Below are 22,391 nucleotides of genomic sequence, written 5' to 3' on the forward strand. Positions count from 1 at the left end.
CCTATGTGAGAGACCAAACTCAAAAAAATAAGAACATCCTGCAAATGGATGTAGCCAAAACCAAAACCTCGATATTCATTAAAGATTTGTTTTCAAAATTCCCTCAATGCCTGAGATTCACAATATGCTCAAGACCTCACTCTGGTTCACTCACTGCTTGTTCTGTCTATCAGACTGCAAACTCTGTTAGAGTTGGGACCAAATTTGTCTTGTTCACCATTGTATCTCACAGCACCCTGAGGTGGCTGAATAATTGGGAAGCGATTAACAAATATCTGAATAACTAAACAAAAAAAAAACAGTAATTTTTTTTGCAAGTTGTTCTCTGCTTAAATTACTAACTGGCAGCTCCAAGTTCTAAAACTACAACTTTAAAAACATTAAGTGCAGCCTGGTCTACAAGAGCTAGTTCCAGGACAGCCTCCAAAGCCACAGAGAAACCCTGTCTCGAAAAACCAAAAAAACCAAAAAAACAAAAAAACAAAACAAAACAAAAAACAAACATTAAGTGACAAAAGGTCCTCCTACCTCATTTCTCCTATTCCTGCCCTCTCCTTCCCTCCCTCCCACCTTTTCTAAACCACCCCCAAGATGCACAGACAGACACTCACGGACACACATGACAACGACGACGACTACATGGGTCAAAATCACATTATGAACTGAGATGTCAACATTGCATAAATAAAGTTTAATAGTGGAAAAGTGATCTGGAAGCCCTGGAACTGACCCTACACATTTGAGACGTCACATGGGTTAAGGGAAAGGCAACAGAGTCCCTGTTGTTCAGATGATCATTTCAATGCTTACATACATTTTTTTGGTTTGTTATTTATTCAGAACTAATTTATAATTTACATTTCCTCATATTAACACAGGTTCCTGTTTAGCATGTAATCAAATTATGCCAGTGAGAAAAGTCCTCACGGCACCTTCATTTGAGTTGCTGTTCCTAAGAAAACACTGAACATGAGTATATACAAAAGAGGCATCAGAATAAAACAGCATGTCCATTTTAATATTTGTACAGTTTTATCTTTACATTTTTGTCTGGAAAAATATGAACAAACCCAGGTTTACCATGCTAAGATAATGGTTTAGCCAACGGCTGTCAAAGCAGTGCATACAAACAACCAGGTTGAATCGTATCCTTAGTTCTGTGATTACTGAGAGGATTCCCTGCCCTGCGTGCTTTATTACATTTCTTTAAAAGATAGGAGCAGTAGCTTATCACAAGTCTCCACTAGTGCGTTAATGATGGAGTCACAACAACACAACAGACTCGTCAGGATGAGAGGCCTCAGAACAACCAGAAGTCAGTTTTATGCTTCTTCTTGCTCTGGATAATTTAGGATTTTGCGGTGTGCCTGACGTAAATATTGCTGCTGTTTGAAGTAAACCTTAAATGCTCCTTTTATGGCAACAAAAGCAATTCCACCCTAAAATAAAAAGGGAAATTAATTTTTTTGTAAGGCAGGCTTAGAAAACAAGAAAGAAACAAGAAAGATCATGAAGGACACAATGACGCCAAATGACCCTGATAACTGCAAGGAAACTCTCTTGTCTATGAGGGGCTGAGCCTGGGAAAGCCGCAGAGGTAGCGCCTCCTTCACCTGGCATCACTCGAGTTGCTTTCTTCCCATGAGCTCTACATTCATTCCACAGAAAGGAGAATGCCAGAGCACCATGTGGACTGTGACAATGAGGGCAAGTGGGGTGACAGGAACAGCATGAGCCAGTTTCATCTCATTTGTTTATTTATGATGCTGGTACTGGAGATTGAGCCCAGAGCTTATTCCAGAAGAGAATACAGAAAGGGTCCAGAGGCCAGATTGGCAACAGTGGGACCTCCCTCTTCATTTCCCTTGAGCTAAGATGACAGTGGGGTGGGTTAATGAGAGACAGGGCAGGGGAACTACATAGAGCCCCTATAGAAACTCTCTCTCCCTTTAAAACAAACACAGTCCACTCTTCTGTATACTGCTTGAGACAAGTAATATTAAATCCATCTTACCAAGATTGTCCTTTGTAAATTTGAGTTAACACTACTGAACATCAGTTTACCAACTATTGTCGCAATAGTAGGAAAGACAAGGGCTCCACACAAAATTCGGGTAGCAGAGACATGGTCAGCTAAAGGATTAGCTTCAGCTGGAATTCGAGGAACAGGACAACCAATCCCTAGAAGGGAAAGCATTAAGTTAAGTTAGCACTAAATCTTAAAATAGCTAAAAAAAAAAAAAAAAAAAAAAAGCTTTAAGTTTTAAACATTAGCGCTCTACCCCCCACCTCCAAACAAAACAAAACAAACCACCACCACAACCACCAAAAAACCATGTGATGGTTTTTCTAAAGGTCACTTCAACATGTACTTTACATAGCCACAATTCAGGACCTTACCTGGAAATATACTGTTCAAAATTTGCAGTTTATTTGAGTACTTGCGCCATAGTCTAAGCACATAGTCCTCCCAGCGAATCATTTTGCCCAGTATCAGCATGACAGGAATAGTAGGAAGTCCAATCAAAAGGAATAAAGGATCAGCTCGCTCCATAACATCCAGTCCTTCTTTATGACCTACGACCTGTAAAGCAGACAGCATTTGCTACAGTTTTTTTTTTTAATTTAAAGCAGTGGCACATTTTTGTTTGTTTGGTTTTTTTGAGACATGGTTTCTCTGTGTAGCCCTGGCTGCTCTTGTATTGGACGCAGGTTCGATTCCCAGCAGCTCACAACCACCTGTAACTCCAGTTACAGGGATGTGACAAGCCGTTCTAGCCTCTGTGGGAACTACACACAAGAGGTGCAGAAACACTCCCACAGACTCACATATATGTATAAAAAATAAATCTCAAACATAAAAAATTAAAAATAAAAAAGATAGCTAAGTGAGGTAGTACACACCTTTAACCTCAGTACTTAGAACATAGATGCAGGTAGATCTGTTACACAGTGAGCCCATCTCAAAATAAAATAAAATAAATCACAATTTAGATGGGCAGTGGTGGCACATGCCTTTAATTCCAGCACTTGGGAGACAGATGCAGGTGGATCTCTTATGAGTTCCAAGCCAGTCTGGTCTACAAAGCAAGTTCCAGGGCAGCTAGGGCAGACAAACCCTATCTGGAAACACAAAAACCAAAAACCTATCATCTATCCATGGGGAAGGGGGTGAATAAATTTCCAAGCTATTCCATTTTATGTTGGAATAAAATAACTTTACAAAAAAGGCTGGACTACATCTCAGTAGAGTTGTGAAGGGACATTTGAGTTTTGTTGTTATTTAATTTTTTTGAGATAGTCTCACTGTATAGCTCTGGCTATCCTGAAACCCACTATGCAGACCAGCTGGCTTCAAACTCAAGAGATCCACTTGCTCCTGCCTCCCAAGTGCTGGGATTAAAGGCGTACACAGCTTTTCAGCGTAGCAACCATTTTCCGGTAATTGGCCAAAATGACAAACACAATGAAAGGCACCTGCTGTGTGTTCTCCAGACTGTTTGGGAAACATGGAGGTGTTCCTCTGGCCTCATAACATGCAACTCTACAGGAAGGGTGATACTGTAAACATCAAGGAAATCGGCACTGTTCAAAAAGTGTTATCATGGCAAACTGGAAGTTTACTGTGTTACTTAGCATGCTGTGGGCATCACTGTAAACAAGGGAAAGATTCTTGCCAAGAGAATCAATGTGTGCATTTGAGCATATTAAGTACTCTAAGGGCTGAGACATCTCCTGAAACAGGTGAAGGCAAACAACCAGGAAGAGCAAGGCACCTTGGTTCAGCCCAACCCAGAGAAGCTTTGTGAGAGCTAATGGAAAGGCACCTGAGATGTTGGAGCCCGTATCCTATGAATTGGCGGCTTCATAGGCAAAAATAGAGAATCTACTAGCCTGGGTATTTTTCTTTGCGGCAGGAGAGGGATGCAGCAGCACGTAGGGTGGGACATCTGTCATTTACGTCCATTCCTTTTCCTCAATTTGTCAGTGAGCTCTGGAACTGTGATAAGTTTAGGTCCTATTTGTCCTCTAGAAGATGTTTGTGTCCTGTGCTTCCTTTTAGGAAAGCACAGCTGAGCAAGGAGTGGGACTAGCCTTCAAAAGACAGTCTAAAACCACAGCTAGCAGCTGAGGCTGTAGTTCAGTGGCTACAGCGCTTTGTTGTGTAGGGCTTAACTATAATGGCATACTGCCTGTTAATCCCTAGCTACTTGCTACTTAGGAGTCAAAAGATCTTGCCTCAAATAAGAAGAAAAAAGGAAAATATTTCAGTATTTATGGAGGTTATTTTCACACTAGAGGCAGGACCTAATGTTGTATCTTTGCTATCTGAAAAAAGATGTAGAAATCAGTAAACTAAGAATAAGTTTATCTATGGCATAACGTTGTTTTTAGGGTTTAAATACATCAATGCTTAAAAGGCATTCATTTTAGTGCTGGGAAAGTTAATAACATGCTGTCTTTTCAATAAAAAGTGCAAATGGAGGGTGGGAAGATGCTTAGTAGATAAAAACACTTGCACAGAGGCCCGAGTGACCTCAGCTTGATCACAGGATTCCACAAGGTGACAGGAGAACTGACTTCCAAGAGTTGTCCTCTGACCTCCACACAGAATAGGCCTATACACACCGTATATATACACAAATGAAAATACTTTTTAAAATCTAAAAATGCAAGTGAAATTTGACTTTCACAGTTCTTTATATATTCTGGGTATGAGTCTCCTGTCTAATGTACAGGTAGCAACAATCTTTAATCATTCTGAGTGTTACAGGATATTTGTATACTGTGTGAAGATATATTGCTGTAACTGGTTTAATAAAGAGCTGAGCAGCTAGACAGGAGGGATAGGGAGGACTTGCAGGCAGAGAGAGAGGAAGCAGAAGAGGAATCGAGCGAGGCATGCAGGAGAGACGCCAGAAGATAGAGAGCAAGCAAGACACGAGGAAGGAGAGATAACAGTCACGAGCCACATGCCAGCATGTAGAGTAATAAAATGGGCTAATTTAAATTATAAGAACTAGTTAGGAATTAGCTTAAGCTATAGGCCAAGTTTTCACAATTAATATGAAGTCTCAGTGTCATGATTTGGGAGTTGGCTGGCAGGACTGAAAAAGACTTATTACACTGAAGGCTATCTTCATTCTGGGGATTGTTTCTTCTGCTGTCAGAAATGTTTTAACTTAATGTAATTCAGTTTGTCAATTTCTGGGGAAATTTTTGTCTATGCCTCTAATACTTTCACTTATGTTTTTCCTCAGGTCTTTGGTCCACTCTCAACTGGTGGTACAGATATGAATTTAGTTCCACTCTCCTTTAAGTGGATATCCTGTTTACCCAGTACTTATTTACTGAAAAGCTTGGTTTTTCTTCTCAATATATGCTTTTGTTTTGAGACATGATCTCATATATCCCAAGCTAGCTGTCTCAAACTCACTATGTAGCTGAGGCCGACCTCAAGCTCTTGATCTTCCTGCCTTTACTCCTTATAGTTAGACACTGAACATCATGTCTGACACTATTGTTGAAAATTAGGTGGATATGGTTGTGTGTATTAGCTCCTACGTTTTTTTATTCTATTCCACTGGTCTATATTCTGTTTTTTTTTTTTTGCCATTATCATCGTATTGTTACTAAGGCTCTGTAGTTAAGTCTGAGATCAGTTTATCTGTTTTTGTTTTTAAGATAGAGACTTACGATGTAACTCTTGCTGGCCTGTAACTGGAGTTAAAGGCCTGGACCACTACATACGGCTGAGATCAAGTATAGTGATATATCTAGCATTGCTCTTTCTGCTTAGCACTGCTTTGGCTAGTGACGGTCTTTTAGCGCTTATGAATTTTAGGGTCGCCTGTTATAGTCCTATGAAGGCAATGGAATTTTGATGCAGACTATGTTATTTTGATAATACAGACATTTTTTGTTTGCTTGCTTTTGCTTTTGGAGACAGGATTTCTCCATGTAGCCTTAGTTGTCCTGGAATTTACTCTGTGGACCAGGATGACTTCCAACTCAAGAGATCCACCTGCTTCTGCTTCCCCCATGTTGGAATTAAATGCATGCACTACCACTGCCCAGCAATAGATATTTATGTAATACTGATCTCATATATATAACACTATTTTTTCATATATATGTTATGTGTATGTGTGTCTGCGAACTACATGTGCGCCTAGTGCCTGCAAAAGGTTGGACTCCTTGGAACTAAAGTTACAAACAGCTGTGAGATATCAAGTGGGTGCTGGGAATTTAACTCAGATCTTTGAAAGAGCAGCTTTATTAACCACTGAGCCATCTCTCTAGACCTTAATGTCTTCTTCAATACTGCAAAGTCAGGTTTATTTTTAAATATTCTATTTTAAGCTATTGTGAATGGAGTTTTTCTAATCCCTAAATGGACTAATGAACTGAATATAGCTCTCAAAGGAAGAAATACAAATGACTAACACATATTAATATTTGAAAAGGTGTCCAACATCATTAGATATCAGGGATGCCAATCAAAACTGCTCTGAGATTCCAACCCATCTCAGTCAGATGACTAACTTTGAGAAAACAAAGGTTGGCCAGGGAGGATGTGGGAAAGAGGAATTCTGATACTTAAACTAGTGTAGTTACTGTAGAAGTTGGCACGGACCCACACTACTCTTGGTGATATACCCAAAAGATATCAACAGATAGATATATGGATAAAGAAAATGTGGTACACATAAACAATGGAATTTTATTTAGCCACACACACAAAAAAAATGGGCAAACCAGGCATTTGTTATGTTAAGCAAAAGAAACCAGACAAGAAAAAGCTATGTGCTTTCTATCCTATGCAGATCTACATACAGGTTTTTGTTATGAAACTAAAAGGGCAACTGTGAGAACGTCTTATAAGAATGCAGAAGCCGGGCGTTGGTGGCGCACGCCTTTAATCCCAGCACTCGGGAGGCAGAGGCAGGCGGATCTCTGTGAGCTCGAGACCAGCCTGGTCTACAAAGTGAGTTCCGGGACAGCCTCCAAAGCCACAGAGAAACCCTGTCTCGAAAAACCAAAAAAAAAAAAAAAAAAAAAAAAAAGAATGCAGAAAGTAGGGGGAGAGAGTTAAATAGAGCATTCATGTGATAGGAAATTAGTAGAGGGAAAAGATCCAGCAAGAGGGGAGGGAAAGGTAGTGGGAAACTGGGCTTCAGAAAGAACAAAATATGACATATAAGCATAAAAATGCCATAATAAACCCATTATTTCTTTATACCATTTTCTGTTGTTAAATTACAGTTTTGTCAAATGGTGCCACAAAGCTGTAACCCCAGCACTTGGGAGGCGCTAAGATAGGAGGATCAGGAATTCAAGAAAAAAGACCTTGTTTAAAACAAAGAAATGGCCGGTAGGTATGCTGGCGCTCCTTTATTTGCTAGTACTTTGTCTCATCTGAAGGTGGCAAAGGGAGGTGGATCTCTGAATTCAAGGCCAGCCTGGTCTACAAGTTCTAGGACAGCCAGGGCTACATAATAGAGAGACCCTGTCTCAAAACACAAACAAACAGCACTCCCACCCCCTTAAAAACCCTCAGCATTTGGGAGGCAGTGGTATGTAGAACTCATTGAATTCAAGATTAGCTAAGACAATAAGGTGGGCCCCTGTCTCAAAACAAAAAAAAAAAAAACCAATAAACACAAAAAGCAAGTGAGGGCTGGAGAGATGGCTCAGAGGATAAGAGCACTGGCTACTCTTCGAGAGGTCCTGAGTTCAATTCCCAGCAACCACATGGTGGCTCACAACCATCTGTAATGAGATCTGGTGCCCTCTGCTGGCCTGCAGGCATACATGCAGACAGAATGCTGTATACATAATAAATAAATCTTAAAAAAAAAAAAAAAGCAAGTTAAGAATCTCATTCGAATTCCATAACTAAACACTGGAGACATGGAAAAGTAATGAGAAATCATGGGAAAGGAATAGTGATCTGGATGATAATTTACATGAACTCCCGAGTTGATCACAGAACAAACTGAAAAAAGTAAATGTTAAGGCCTTGGGAGATGGCAAGTTCCAGGGTATGGGATGCATGTAGCTCAATTAATGCACCATATAACTGGGCACAGTGGCTGTATTAGCTATTGTTACTTGTGACTTAATACCCAACCAAAGCAATTTAAGGGCTTCTCTAACTGGTAGATTGAGAACACAGCTAAGCACAGTGGGAGTCTGAGGCCGCTGGGTACGAGGCAGCCCCAGATCATTTTCTCCTTCTCATGGAATGGTGTTGCCCATAATGAGGGTGTGTGTTCCTACCTCAACTAACCTAATCTAGATAATCCCTCATAGAAGTGTCCAGAGGTTTGTACTTTTAAAGACTAGCTCCTGTCAAGTCCTCAATCAACACTAAGCATTAGAGAAGCATAAGGCTACAATCCTACCACTTGGTAAAGTGGAGGCAAGAAGTTCAGAAATTCAAAGTCAACCTTGGGAAACAAATTAAATTAAAGGCAAGCTGGGTATATGACAACTTATCCATTCATGTGCTGCTAATGTTAATTGTGGACTTGAACTAGTCTGCTCCCCACTGCCCGCCAAAAAAAAAAAGATGCTGTATAGAAATAAAAATAAGTAAATAGAAGTATAAGCAGTGGAATATCCAAAACAATGTTAAGCAACAGCAGTAATATATTGTCTTACTTCTGACGTTCAAGCTACATTTATAGGCTTTTACCATGAAAACTTTGCTTACATACTCAAATATGCATGTTTAGGTAGGTAAAAGTTATCTTTCCAATACTCTTAAATCACACAGTACCTATCTACTGCTCCAGTTAATCACTCATTCCTGGAATACATGTTTCAAACAAGGCAGTAAATGCAAAGGTGATTTCTAAACAATACACAATACATATTTGTAACTTTTATTATATTGATATTTCCGGTCTATAAGTTCAAAATATTAAAAATTTCAAGCACCAGTTCAAGACTTTTCTTATAATTAGCAATCTATTGTTCCTTTTCCTGAATTAAAAAATGTTTATGGGATTCTGTATTCAACTAATATTTGATACATAATTATATAATTGTTCCCTAGTATTTAATTTATGTACACCTTGCTTGAAGCCAAATACTGAGACCTATCTAAAAATGAAAACAGAATGGTTAATAAACTGCTGTAATTTTATACAAAGAATACTATGCAGATCTTAATAGTTATGTGAAAAGCTCAAGATTCATTAAGAAAAAGAAACTATGGGCTGGGCGTTGGTGGAACATGCCTTTAATCCCAGCACTTGGGAGGAGGAGGCAGGCGGATCTCTGGGAGTTTGAGGCCAGCCTGGTCTACAGAGGAGTTCCAGGACAGCCTCCAAAACAATACAGAGAAACCCTGTCTCGAAAAACAAAAACCAAACAAAAAACAAACAAAAAAGAAACTACAGATACATTATGAAATTAGCTATAGTGGCTCCCTGAAGAGGTGATTGGGGATCTAGACAAATGAAGGACAGGAGGAGAACTTTTCACTAGACCACTGTGTGTAACACTTTGTTTACGTGGGTATTTATGTATGGGGTGGGGCATGCTACAGCTCATGTGTAGAGTTCAAAGGACAACTTCTTTTGAGAGTCAATTCTCTGAGCCCTTTCTATCATCATGTGAGTGTTGGGAGATTGAACTTGGGTCATTAGGTTTTGCGGCAAGCATCACTACCTGCTAAGGCATCTCATCGGCTCTAGTCTAGTTTTTATGTAACTTATTCTTTAATCATGATAGTACCATTACTCATTTAAAACAATACATTTAAAAAACTCCTAGCAAATATTTAATAGACCTTCACACCAAAAGTAGCATGACTGAATAGAGTAGAATAGTGAACCTGCATCACTGTCACTGCTCCATAAGTCACAGCTGTCCAATAGATAGATCCAACCATTATTCCTGCTGCAGCAAAAGGGCAAGCTTTTGAGATCAGTCTATCTGCAAGATCCAAGACATAAACAACTGGACCTACAATATGAAGAGAGAAAAGTTTCAATACAAGGTGGGTTTTTAGAATGACTTCTTTAATATTTTCTATAGGTCTAAAAACACCTGTATCAAATTAGATGTTCTAAAAATAGTTGTTAAATGCATAGTTTTAATTTTTATTTTTAGTTGTGTGTGTGTGTGTGTGTGTGTGTGTACACACGCATGTTCTCGAGAATGTATCACATGCATTTGGATGCCTGTGGAGGCCAGAGGTGTCAGATCCCCTGAAGTTGGAGTTACTGTGACTGTGAACCACTTGACATGGGTGCTGGGAACTGAACTTGGGTTCTCTAGAAGAGCAAGCAGTGTCATGCTCTCTAGCCTCTAGTTGTTAGAATTCTGATGGGAATTCAGATCTGAATAGTTTAGAATTTCCCAACAATTTGCATGAATGAATTCTATGCTGTTCAAACTTTACTACTGATCTTGTAGTTAGAGCTTTAAATACAGTTGCTTCCAATGAAGAAAACAATCCTCACATATATCTCAATCACATTGGCTACTACAGAGTAAAAGACTATTTTAACTTGTTTTTTCAAATAGTTCCTAGGAACCACTAAGTCCTGGAGTATCTGGTAAAAAAAGTAACATTTCTGGCTTTAGTCATTGTGTCTATAAAGGTCACCATGCTATTATTCTTTTCTTTTTACGGTTAATGTAACATACATGAGGTTTTTCTGCTTGCATACATGTCTGTGTAGCATATGCATGCCTGGTGCCTGCACAGGACAGAAGAGGGTGTTGGGTCCTCTGAAACTAGAATTCCATATGGCTATGAGCCTCTATGTAAGTGTTGGGAATCGAACCCAGGCCCTCTGCAATAGCAAGTGTTCTTAACCAGTGAGTCATCTCTTTAGCCTCATGGGTATATAGTTACACAAGCCAATTTATTTTACTTGATTTTAAATACTCTATATTTAGTTAAAAATTATTTTCTAACAAGCTTTTTAAAAACGATTATGAAGCCAGTATTTATGGTAATTCAACAGCTACATGTGCCAATTATCAATTATATGCTTAATATTTTGGAAGTATTTTACTTGCCATTAAGTCCAATTTAATGTAACTCTAGAATTTTCCAAAGTGGATAGGTCTTAGACTTGTTCAAAATAAAACCAACCTGAGTCAGATGGTGGTGGCGCACGCCTTTAATCCCAACACTTGGGAGGCAGAGGCAGGCGGATCTCTGAGTTCCAGACCAGCCTGGTTTATAAGAACTAGTTCCAGGACAGCCTCCAAAGCCACAGTGAGACCTTGTCTTGAACACCCCCCCCCAAAAAAAACAACCTGAATGTCTGCATTTAAGCAAAGGTATATGTAACTTGTTGGCAAAGTAATTATATTGTTGAATACCTCTCTATATAAACTGGTTTTTTTTAGACATTTTCTTAGAAATGTATGAGTTCTATCACTTGCTTTCTTGGAGCTTATATTCTAAAGAATGCTAAACACAAAAGCAGTTACCATTATTGTACAAAGAAATTAATACAGTAATTTGACAACAGAATAATTAAACATACAAGGAAAAAAGTCTTATAAAGTCCCCGGTCAAAACTCCACATTGACTTCTAGAGCCAAGAGAAAGATGACATTGTGAAGGAAAGATTCCACAGATGGCGCAGCATTGGAAGCCAGAAACCACAGTACATAATAAAAGCTCTACATTTGAACTTTCTTGTGATTGATAAATCTGTAATCAGAAAACTAAAGCCTCAAGAGCTACAAAATCTCTCCTATGCATGCTCCCATCATCAATACTGGGCACACTGGAAGTCAACCATTCAACTGTAAACCCCTGGTAACTCCTCACTCACTAACTCAAGGTCTTAGCTCTGGAAGTTCCTGCCCCACTCTTCTTATTTCTATCAGACAAACATTATTTCACTTATCTTAAAAATAAGCTTAATTTTTAAAAAATTACGATGTGTGTATATGCAGGATGAGGGTAGGTACTTTGGGAAGCCAAAGGATACCTTCAGGAACTGGTTCCTTCTATACCACATGGGTCCAAGAACCAAACTCAGATTGGTAAGTTTGGGGCAATTCTCCTTATCTGCTGAATCTTTTTACCAACCCCCTAAAATCTTTTAATTACTGTTGAGATAGGGCCTCACTACACAGCCCAAGCTGACCTGGAACTCACAAAGATTCGCCTGGCTCAGCTCCCTTGTGCTGGGACTAAAGATGTGCACCAGCATTCTAAAATTTTTTGATCCTTCCTGTCCTACTACTCCATTTTCCTTGCTTCCTTTGAATACTCAAAATAATTGTCTAATTTTCCCACAAACCAATTCCGCCCAACTTGTTCATGGGCATCACTAATGACCTCCACATATCTAAATTCAGTGGTCAAATCTCAGCACCATTTACTGTCCTATCAGCTACATAAGACATTTTCTTCCCAACATATGGTTGGTTCTTGCATTTCCAGAACATATCTTATCACTCACTTTTCAGTTTCCTTTGCTGATTTCTTTTCTACTTCCATAAAGTTCCCTTTGCCAATCTATACCACTTCCTACTTACTTTGTTATATTTCCTTTTTCCTAAAGCATTTTGGTCACATAACATACCAAATCTATTTCTATTTACTAGAACAATGGAGAACCACAGCCCCATAGCCAAATCTATCCAGCTGTCTATTTTCGGGACTAAAGTTTTACTGGAAAATGGCCAGGTGCAAAGTGTAAAACATTTATTTATATAGATCTTTAGATTATTCCTATATTGACTGAAACACGAGCTCCAAAGGGAAAAAGTTGTGATTTTATTTACTGGTGTATCCCAAATTCCTGATTCTCAAGTATTTGTTTAACTGAATTCTCTTCTTTTAATGGCTGAGAATTCTCTCCAGCCCTGTTAGTGGACTGAAGTGATATACAAAAGTCACATGTACTTGGCTGAACATATAATTCCTAAAAGGCAGCCTACAATTATTGTATTTGTCCTTTGGGCTATATGTAAAATACACGCCTGGTAAAATTAAGGAATGGATTGAATTATTTACGATTTTTCAGACAAAATTCTTGTCTTTTATCTTAATTCTACTTTGCTCAAATATTTCATTACTTCCAGAGAGACTAGTCCAAGATTAGTTTTAATATTTGGAAGGAAGAATACTTATTATTAAACATATCATTATGATCAAGTACCAGCCAGGAGTTACAGACCATCTAACTAAGTATTTTGTTAAAAACAATCACTAAGGTGCTGAGAGATGGCTCAGAAGAGCACTGGCTGCTCTTCCAGAGGGCCCAGGCTTGATTCTCAGCACCCACATGCATTTACAACTGTCTTGGAGCTCTAGTTTAGGGGATCTGACACCTTCACACAGACACACGTGCAAGCAAAACACCAATGCACATAGAAAATAAAAAAAGAATCATTAAAAAAATTTAAACAATCACAAAAATCCTATGAATGATAACCCCCAACCCAGTGTGCCAATCAGGAGACTTGGTGCAGTTGCCTCAAGACCTAGTATCATAAATCTTAGGAATACAGCACCAGATTACAATACAAAGAGCTATGGAATGTGGGAGAAGACAAAATCCTAGCCCTTGGAAACTTCCATCCTAACAGGAAAGAGAAAACATAAGTAAATGCTCAATACAAATTAACTAAGGGTACAAAAGTTTCAATATTTTAGAAAGGCATTATTCATTTTTCAGCACTGAGTGATGACTAAACCCATGGTTTCATGTATGCTAAATGTTTCCTCACTAAGTTACAACCCCAGTTCCCCAGTCCACATGGCTTGGTGGGCCTGACCACATATACTTTAAACAGTATTAGATTTACATAATGGATAACAATTCAATCTTTGAATAAACAACTTTTAGAAATCTAGTAATTCAAAAGATATTAAAGATGCTTTATCGTGAATTCTCTTACACAAAAATGATTCTTATAAAGACAGAAACTATCCTATATTTTGGGTAAACTCAAGTTTTGCATTTCAAGTTTGAGTGACAAAGAAAAGTAAACTGAAACTTTTATTAGACTACTCAAAAAGAAGTAATCAGCTTTGTCTCAAGACATTGTAAATGTAACTTTGCTATAGCTGTGATTCAGATTCAGGTTGAACTGGGTGTAGAACCACACACCTGTAAATCTTGTGCTTCCATCCTAAGGATTAGTGATTTTTAAAGACTTATTTTTGCTGGATGGTTGGTGTGTGTGTGTGTGTGTGTGTGTGTGTGTGTGTGTGTGTGTGTGTGTGTGTGTGCAAATTGTCCAGTATGGGTTCTGGGATCCAAACTCAGATTCTCCTTGACCAAGCGCAGCTTCTCGGCTGTTGTATAAAGATGAGTTTCACTACATAGCTATGGCTGTCCTGGAACTCACTATGTAGAGCAGGCTGGCTGTGAAGTCAGATCTGCCTATGGATATTGAACATATTTTACAATACTGTTTTGCACTTACAATGAATGAAAGCACCTTAGGTTATTTTTTTCCCTTTGTGATTGTCTAACTGTATAGCTCAGGCAAGTCTCGAACATCCTATGTAGCTTAAGGTGGCCTTGACCTCACTATACTCCTTGCCTTCATGCATAGCTGTCAGTCCTCTCACACATGAAAACAAGCAGCCATTTTCTATATCCACCTATTTTCTTGTATTAGGAAAGCACTTTACTATCTACATTTCTATAGTACACATAGCACCTACCAAAAACAATGCATCTAAAGATCTCTTATTTTCTCCATGATGCTCACTCTCCTGCAGAATTTTTCTTTCCTTTGGTCTGCCCCATAAATGAAGCTGGGTCTCCTCAGTTGTTAAGGATCATAGTATAAACTTTTTAAAAGACTAGTAAAGCATAAATTACAAATAAGAATGACACTAGCTCAGAAACATATAACTGTAAATGATAAGGGTTTATACTTTTTTTTTCAGGTTAATCTCACTTTCAAAGACTTCTGCTTATTTTCATGTTCAACAATTCCCAGAAAAAAAGGGTAGTTTTCCTAAAACATAACAATATAAACTGGATTGTGATATGAACTTAACTTTATTAGCTCAGTGGTAGAGCACTTGCCTAGCATGGAAAAGACCCAACGTTCAGTGCCTAGCATTGCCAAAAACCGAAGCAAAAGTTTAATTTTCCTACTTTTGTTTTTTTGTTTTGGTTTTTTGAGATAGGGTTTCTCTGTAGCTTTGGAGGCTGGCCTGGAACTCACTTTGTAGACCAGGCTGGCCTCGAACTCGTGATCCTCCTGCCTCTGCCTCCTTCAGCAAATCCTACCGGTGTGTGCCACTACAACTGGCCTACTTTTGTTTCTTAATAGGAGAATTAAGGAATATTAGAACACCTACCACTATTTTTTCTTTCTTAAATCAACTGTCTCCAAAGAATGATGCTCTTTAAGTCTACCCCTCCCCTCCTTTTTTTAATGCATATGCAATCTCAGGTATAATCCTCAGTAACACCATCTACCTCATCTGAGTGAGACAGGTCATCTCACTGGCCTGATCAGTTAACGCTGACTGGCTGAACAATGAGCCCAGGGGCAATCCTGTTTCTGCTTCTCTAGGACAGGGTTCCAAGTTCTGAGAACTGAACTTGGGTTCCCATAATTACCATGCAAACACTTTACTGATTAAGCTGCACCCCCAGCCCTGAGTCAGCTTTGTAGTACAGCTCTTATTCGGTTATATCCATAGTTAGGCATGAAAATCTTTTTCTTTTGTCTCCTCTCCTCCCTCACTTCTCCCTTTGTCTCCCTCCTTCCTTAAGGGGTGGGGGTAGGGGTAGGGAGGTAGTTGACACAGGGTCTCTGTTTAACAACCTTGCCTGTCCTGGAACTTGCTTTGAAGACTAGCCTGGCCTTGAATTCACAGAGATCCACCTGCCTCTGCCTCCTGAGTGCTGGAAGTCTTTTTCTTCTCAAATAGACAAGTATGGAGACTTCCTAGGGATAATGTAAACTTTTAGCAAAATAAATCTTTGACATTTAGAGAAGGAAAATATAGAAATTCACAAAAAGCAAAGATATGAAAGCATTTAAAAATAAACCCTAGGGGCTAGAGATTAAACAGTATTAGCTGGTCTTGCAGAAGAGCTGGGATCTGTACTCACTTGGTGGCTTCTAACTACCAAAATTCAGCTTCAAAGGATTTAATGCCCTTTTATGGCTTCCTTGGGCACCAGGCACGCACGCAGCACACACGTGAATGCGACAAGACACTCATACACATAACTATCATGGAGTTCCAGACCAGGCTGGGGTACAGAATGAGAACTCATGTCAAATCCCCACCTCTCCTCCCACCCTAAAAAAAACCCCTTGATATGATAGTTTATAATGAAAACAGTAAACATGTGTTGTTCTTCAAATAGTCCTTACCTAACTTTGGAAACACTATTAGGTATTCAGCATTGCACTGAGGACATGCCACTCTGGCTGTGCTGTTTCCTCTCTGTTTTTCATCCACCCAGCGTTGTAGACAAGCCTGATGAACCCACTTAGTAGATCCTCTGCATCTGCATGGTCTCACCCACTCAGCTGTTCTGTCATCTTCGTCGGTGGCAAAACACACCCAGCAACTTCTGTAAATTGAGAGAGAAATGTTTAACTCAAGGGTTCCAGACTTCTGCACAAGCTCTTAGCTAATGGGATGGAATTATTATTGGTATTGTAGAACTCCTGTCTTACATTAAAAGAATACAAAGCACAAACAACCAATCTATTCCCAGTAGAGCATTTCTTCTTCTTTCTCTTTTTATCTTCCCCTACAGAATCTATTTTTTAAGCTTTGTTTTTAATCCATCTTTTTTTGTATCCATCTTTCTAGTAATTCTCCCTGACTAGTGAATTAGAGAACTGAAACAGTTTAAGTATCTTAGGTTTTAATAGCCAGTGCTCTTAGCCTCTGAGCCATCTCTCCATCCCTATCTTAGGTTTTATAAGACCTCATGCATGAACTGAGGAAAAAAAATAATAAAGTGATTTCATATACAGTTCCCTCACCTCTCAAACCAGGAGCATAAACACATTTAGGTAGAATGTTCTGAGCTATATTCCCAAACCATTCAATTTTCAACTGAGGAAAAACAATTTTTTAAAAAAGTTCACCTTATTTCTCTTCATGGTAAAGTATAACTATAGGAAGAGAAAGGAATATTACAACTTTTCTGAGTCAGCACCAAGGAGGTAAAGTAAAATTCTGAATTAAGGCCAGCTTGAATGATATAGCAACCCCACCCCATAGACTGAGAAGGGAGGTGTTGTAGAATAGTAGTTAAAAAAAAAGTAGTTAAAGATGTGTCACATTTGTTTGTATTGTGGAATATTTGTTTCATGATGTAAAGATGGGTTGCATTTGTTAGCTCTGTGAAGCTGTGTTACTTTGCTTGTCTAAAGCACATCTAATAAAGAGCTGAATGGCCTGTAGTTAGGCAGGAGAGGGATAGGCAGGGCTGCCAGGCAGACAGAACAAATAGAAGGAGAAAAAGATAAGAGGGAGGAAGAAGAAAAGGAGGAGAGATGACACCCAGTCACCCAGCTACAGAGCAACCATGGATTAAGAAGAAAAGATACACAGAAATAGAGGAAGGTAAAAGCCCAGAGGCAAAAGGTAGATGGGAAGCCTGGCCTTTATAAGTAAGAATAAGACTCTTGTGTGTTTATTCGGGAGATGGATTGCAGCTTCCCCCCAAGAACAAAAAAAAAAAAAAACAGTAAAAAAACAAACAAATATAACAAACAACAAAACAGGGAGGGTTATAAGTTATTGGTACAGTGAATTCTCAGAACCCTGGGGTTCAATCCCCGCCGCTTTGAGGAGAGTGATGTAAAGCATACAGGACACAGCGATAAATGACTTGAGGATGGCAACATGATAAATCTGGATCAACATGTTTCCAATATCACAGGTAAAATTATTTCTTTTTCTGAAACCAAGGAAAGTAAAACTTTGGAGAAGAGATCTCTACTGTATAAAATAAGAGAGAAACCCCATACACTGAAGCACCCAGTCAAACAAGCCATATGTAAACAAATGTGGGAATGTAGGTGCAGTACAACATACAGGAAAGAGAACAAGAAGGGTAAATATTAGGGGACTGAATGCAAGTAACCAGCATCGTTTTTTTCTAGTTTTGTCATGGACCACCCCCTAGTGTTTTGATGATAGATAAGTATATACAAAGTATTCAAAAGTGAAAGTGTAAAATCCAACACAAAGCTTCACAGTATCAGAGTGGCTATTCTAACTAAATAAATAATTCTATTGAGTAGTTAATTTTTCTGACTGGACACAGAAGTAAATGTGTTACAAAAGTCCAAGAAGTTGGTGGCTACCCTGAGCAGTACAGCAGGACTCAGTCTCTGAAACTACCACCACTAAACTAAAAACCTTTTTGTCTGAGACAGGGTATCATTATGTGAATGAGGCCCATCTATGCCTCCTGAATGACAGGATTAAAGGCAAGCCTGGGCATTAAAAACACTTTTAAGGACACTTCACAAAGTCTAATTTTTCTTGCATAATTATATTGAATTTCCAATTCCTTTTTCTTTTTGCTATTTTTGTGTTTTTGGAGACAATCTCATGTAGCCTAGGTTAGTTTAAACACTTTGCAGTTGAGGACAATTTAGAACCTTTGTTCTGCCTGCCTTCACTACACTGAGGTTGGGGATGAATTCAGGCTTTGTGCATATTTGGCAAACCCTCTACCAATTGAGCTATATCCCCAGCTCTCTATACAAATATAATACTGATTTAACTCATAGAGAACCCCCTTTCCTCCGCTGAAGTTTGTGTAAGTGGGAACAACTTCTAATTAATGCTTGTTACTTACTGTGTTTTTCACTTAGACAACTGGGTTAATATGCACAGCAGGAAAGGCTGACTGTACAGTCATGTACTAGAAATGGATATGTTTCCAGCCTTTTAGAACATGGACTTCAACATGCACGTCAAGTAAAAAATTGCAATTAAATGGGAAAACTGGCAATATACTTCAGTGGGCAAAAGAACCCACAACACAGCCTGACCACCTGACCTTGGCATGTGGGACACATGTTGTGAAAGGGAGCTGACCTCTGACCTGTGCAAACTAAATTTGTTTTGAACTATGGCTTCCCTTGTAGAACCTCTAACCCATACTTAGATATGAGTTAGTCTCTGGGACTCTGAGAAACCCACATCCACACTTTCAAATATACTTTAGTTGAACACCTTTTTTTTGGGGGGGGGATTGGGGTTTCAAGACAGGGCTTCACTGTGTAGACCAGGCTGGCCTCAAATTCACGGAGATCTGTCTGCCTCTGCCTCTGGAGTGCTGGGATGAAAGGCGTGCACCACCACTGCCCAGCTCACTTCTTTGCTCTTAACTCTCCTGCTAACTGAAGCCAATATTAACATATCTTTAATAAAATCTCCAATTCTGCTTCATTAAAAAAAGGTCCATGGTAAAATATCCAGATCATTAAGCTTATCACTTTAATCATTTTATGGGTACAATTCAATTAAAGTATACTTATATTATTGTGGATATTCACAGGATGACTAATATTTCTGCATAAAAATGCAATTGCTAAGTATACGAGCAAATATACTTAGCTGAGATGTTGTTAGTATAAATACATTTTTAATACAACAGATAATTTTCTAAGTATATTTGTCTCCTTTGAAGCTGGATATATATTTTGACAAAAAGTGGGATAATATCCAGAACTTCCTGTGTGTAGTGATACATTATTTATGATTTATTAAAGCTTGCCTGAGGATTCAGAAACCAAAGTCAGCCACAAGTTATAGAAACCAGGCACACACCTTTAATCCTAGGACTCAGTGTTAAGAGGTAGATGGATCTCTCTGAGTTCAAGGCTACCCAGGAAGACACAAGATTAAATCAGTCTAAAAGAGCAACAGATCACATGCCTTTAATTCCAGTGCTAGAGGGCTATAAAAGATAGAAACAGAGTCTTCAGCAGTCAATATCAGATATTGTTCTCCAGTAACACTGAGGAGAGGCAGCAGTCTGAGGCTTGGTGAAGAGCTCTGGGATCAGCCATTTCAGCCTGAGCTAGTAGCTGGCTGCTTTGCTTTCTGAATCCTCATGCAGGCTTTAATAAATCATAAATAATATATCACCACATGTGAGTTGTTTTGAGGACAGAACACATAAGGAGCTACATACGGCTACATATATCAGAATAATTATCAGTACTAAGTAAGAGATGGGAATAGTTCAGACTTACAACACTTACCTAGCATGCATGAAGCCTTGGCTTCAAGTCCCAGCACTGTAAAACCGAGTACGGTGGAAGCAGAAATAGTTGTGTAGTCACATTCCTCATAAATTATATATAACCTTAACCTTAGGTCTTTTCCTCAGTATTTTATCACGAAAAATTTCAAACTCTCTAAAAAAGTTTTTGGAAGGGGGCAGAACAAATCTAAGAACTGGAAGATGAGGGGGAGTGCTGTGAACTCATGAACCACAGGTAGCTGTGCTTACGTGTGTAAGACGTGCACAAGATTGCATCACGGATGGAGGAGGGATTCCTGAATCCCCATACCCCACCCAGTAACTCTGGCTGCTGGAGGAGGGAGTAAATTTAGTGGTGTAGCCACTGATAACTTGCCCACACTCCTGTAAACAACCCGGACCCATGGTTATGCAATCAATCCTAATTAAATACAGTGGGACACATACAAGACATGAAAACGGCGGTGACTAGGGAGAACATTCAGTGGTGGAAGGGGACGAGTATGGCTGTGGCGTGGAAAGCAAACGTAATACATCTTTATATTCGTTTCTGCAGAGGACATCCGGCATTCCCAAGTGTCTGTAAATTCTTCAGTAGCACTCACTGGCTTATATGAGCCTCTCTGAAGAATGTATGGAAAGCCAGGGCAACGTCTAGGCCTAAGGATTTTTCTAAAAGTCGCCACGGGAAGATGAAAGAGGAATGCCATCAGAGCAAACAACTATGCAATACCTTCTGGAGTCCATGTGGCAGGCAGTAATCTCTCTGAGCACATTTTCATATGCCACACCTAGTCAAGTATGACAAACCCCAGTGTAAGGAAAGCCTGATAAGTGACCAGACTCCTAAACCACTGGAGAAACCAACAAGTTCATTAGTTCTGACAACAGAACACCTGCTCCGTCCTGTCCCGGGATTTAGGATAAAACGTGAGAATTAACTTCCCAGGTGGAGCTTTGTGCGCCCCCGGACCCAAACAGTTAGAGACTGCTGAACAGGGTGGCCAGTTTGTCTATCTGGGGTTGCAAGCAACCACAAACACGAATTTGAACAACTGGTCAGAGCAAGAAGCTGGTGCCCAGGAGAAAAAGTGGAGTTAGTCTCCAAAACCTCACTGGCTGGAATTTAAACAGCAGAGGGCAGTGCAGTTGACTTCTCAAGAGTTTTACTGGCTGGAGGCCCCCCCCCCAAGAATGGGCAACTGGTCCCAGTATGAGCCAATTCTAGGAACCCAGCGATCCTCAAGTGTGCTACGTGTTTAATGTTGCATGCGTGTGGCTCTTTTCCATAACCTCTACTCCAGTGTGGCCGTTAAGGCTCCCTTGTGGATATTCTGACCTTACGGTTTGGGGGTGGGGATGGGATGGGGGCTGGAAGGAGAAACGAAACCCAGGCTTTTAAAAGAGAATGCCTAGCCTTGCATTGTGGAGCGAGGCTTAAAAGTGCGAGGGATCATTTCCCAGGAAGATAATCTGGTTCTTCCCATGACATAGCTGCCAGACCCTTTACAACACACTCGGGGGAGGACATGGGAAAAAGAAACTAATTCTATGGGTTAACAATAGCGACTCTTCACCTCAAAAACAGGCTTTTCGGACGAAGAAGACCTCACTCCTTTAAGTTTCTAAGTCTAGGACCCAGACCGTTCGCCCAGTCTTCCCTCCAGTGCCATCTCCAAACTCGGAGCCTCTGTCCCGGACCCCGGGCAGTGGAACTCTCGGCGGACGCCAGGATCCGCGCTCTCGGGGCCTCGAGGCCCTCCCCTGCTCATACCTGTCCAGCATCTGTTGAAGGGCTTGGTCCGGCATCTTCCGCGGAGCCGGCGAGCTCGGCCCTCGCTCGCAGCCCCGCTCAGGGCCAGGCCCGGGGACAATAGCACTGAGAGGCGACGGAGTAGGCCTCAGTCCCGCGGCGTCCGCGGCCCCGCCACACAGCCTCCCGGCGCGGCTCCGTGAGGCCCGCCGCGGCGATGCGCGGCCGGCGGGCGTCCGCAGAAGGCGGCGGGGAGCGAGGGGGAGGAGCCTGGGGCCGGGAGGCGGCGGTCGCGGCCCGGGTTCCTGCCGGTCCGCCCAGGGTTCCGGTCCATGGACCGCCGGGGCGCCGAGCTGCTGCCGGCGGAGGAGCTACCTCTGTGAGGTAAGAGTCACCGCCTCCGTGCGCGCCGGGGTCAC

The 22,391-nt window shown here is 40.3% G+C and overlaps 1 protein-coding gene across 2 annotated transcripts; it reads right to left on the reverse strand.

The window, feature by feature from the left end:
* Positions 1-672: 672 nt before the first annotated feature.
* Marchf5 (membrane associated ring-CH-type finger 5) lies at positions 673-22,367 on the reverse strand. Of its 2 annotated transcripts, XM_005063651.4 has the most exons (6): positions 21,994-22,367; positions 16,348-16,550; positions 9,848-9,978; positions 2,401-2,584; positions 2,015-2,181; positions 673-1,439 (listed from the first exon to the last, which is right to left on the reverse strand). In XM_005063651.4, exons 1-6 carry the CDS (start codon positions 22,026-22,028, stop codon positions 1,323-1,325), a joined length of 837 nt encoding a protein of 278 aa, XP_005063708.1. In that variant the 5' UTR covers positions 22,029-22,367; the 3' UTR covers positions 673-1,322. The 2 variants fall into 2 exon arrangements, with proteins under 2 accessions (XP_005063708.1, XP_040600992.1); XM_040745058.1 differs by lacking the exons at positions 9,848-9,978; positions 21,994-22,367 and having other exon boundaries at positions 16,348-16,485.
* Positions 22,368-22,391: the final 24 nt, after the last annotated feature.

This window comes from Mesocricetus auratus, unplaced genomic scaffold (genome assembly GCF_017639785.1).
Source record: "Mesocricetus auratus isolate SY011 unplaced genomic scaffold, BCM_Maur_2.0 Super-Scaffold_4256, whole genome shotgun sequence".
Taxonomy (NCBI): Eukaryota; Metazoa; Chordata; class Mammalia; order Rodentia; family Cricetidae; genus Mesocricetus; species Mesocricetus auratus.

Excerpts from the sequence above, each read along its gene's own strand:
- Marchf5 (XM_005063651.4), bottom strand. The coding sequence starts at position 22,028 with ATGCCGGACCAAGCCCTTCAACAGATGCTGGACAG. Across the intron at positions 2,585-9,847 it reads GAGCAGTGACAGTGATGCAG|GTCGTAGGTCATAAAGAAGG; the intron begins GTTCACTATTCT and ends TCTGCTTTACAG. Across the intron at positions 2,182-2,400 it reads TTTGAACAGTATATTTCCAG|GGATTGGTTGTCCTGTTCCT; the intron begins GTAAGGTCCTGA and ends TTTCCCTTCTAG.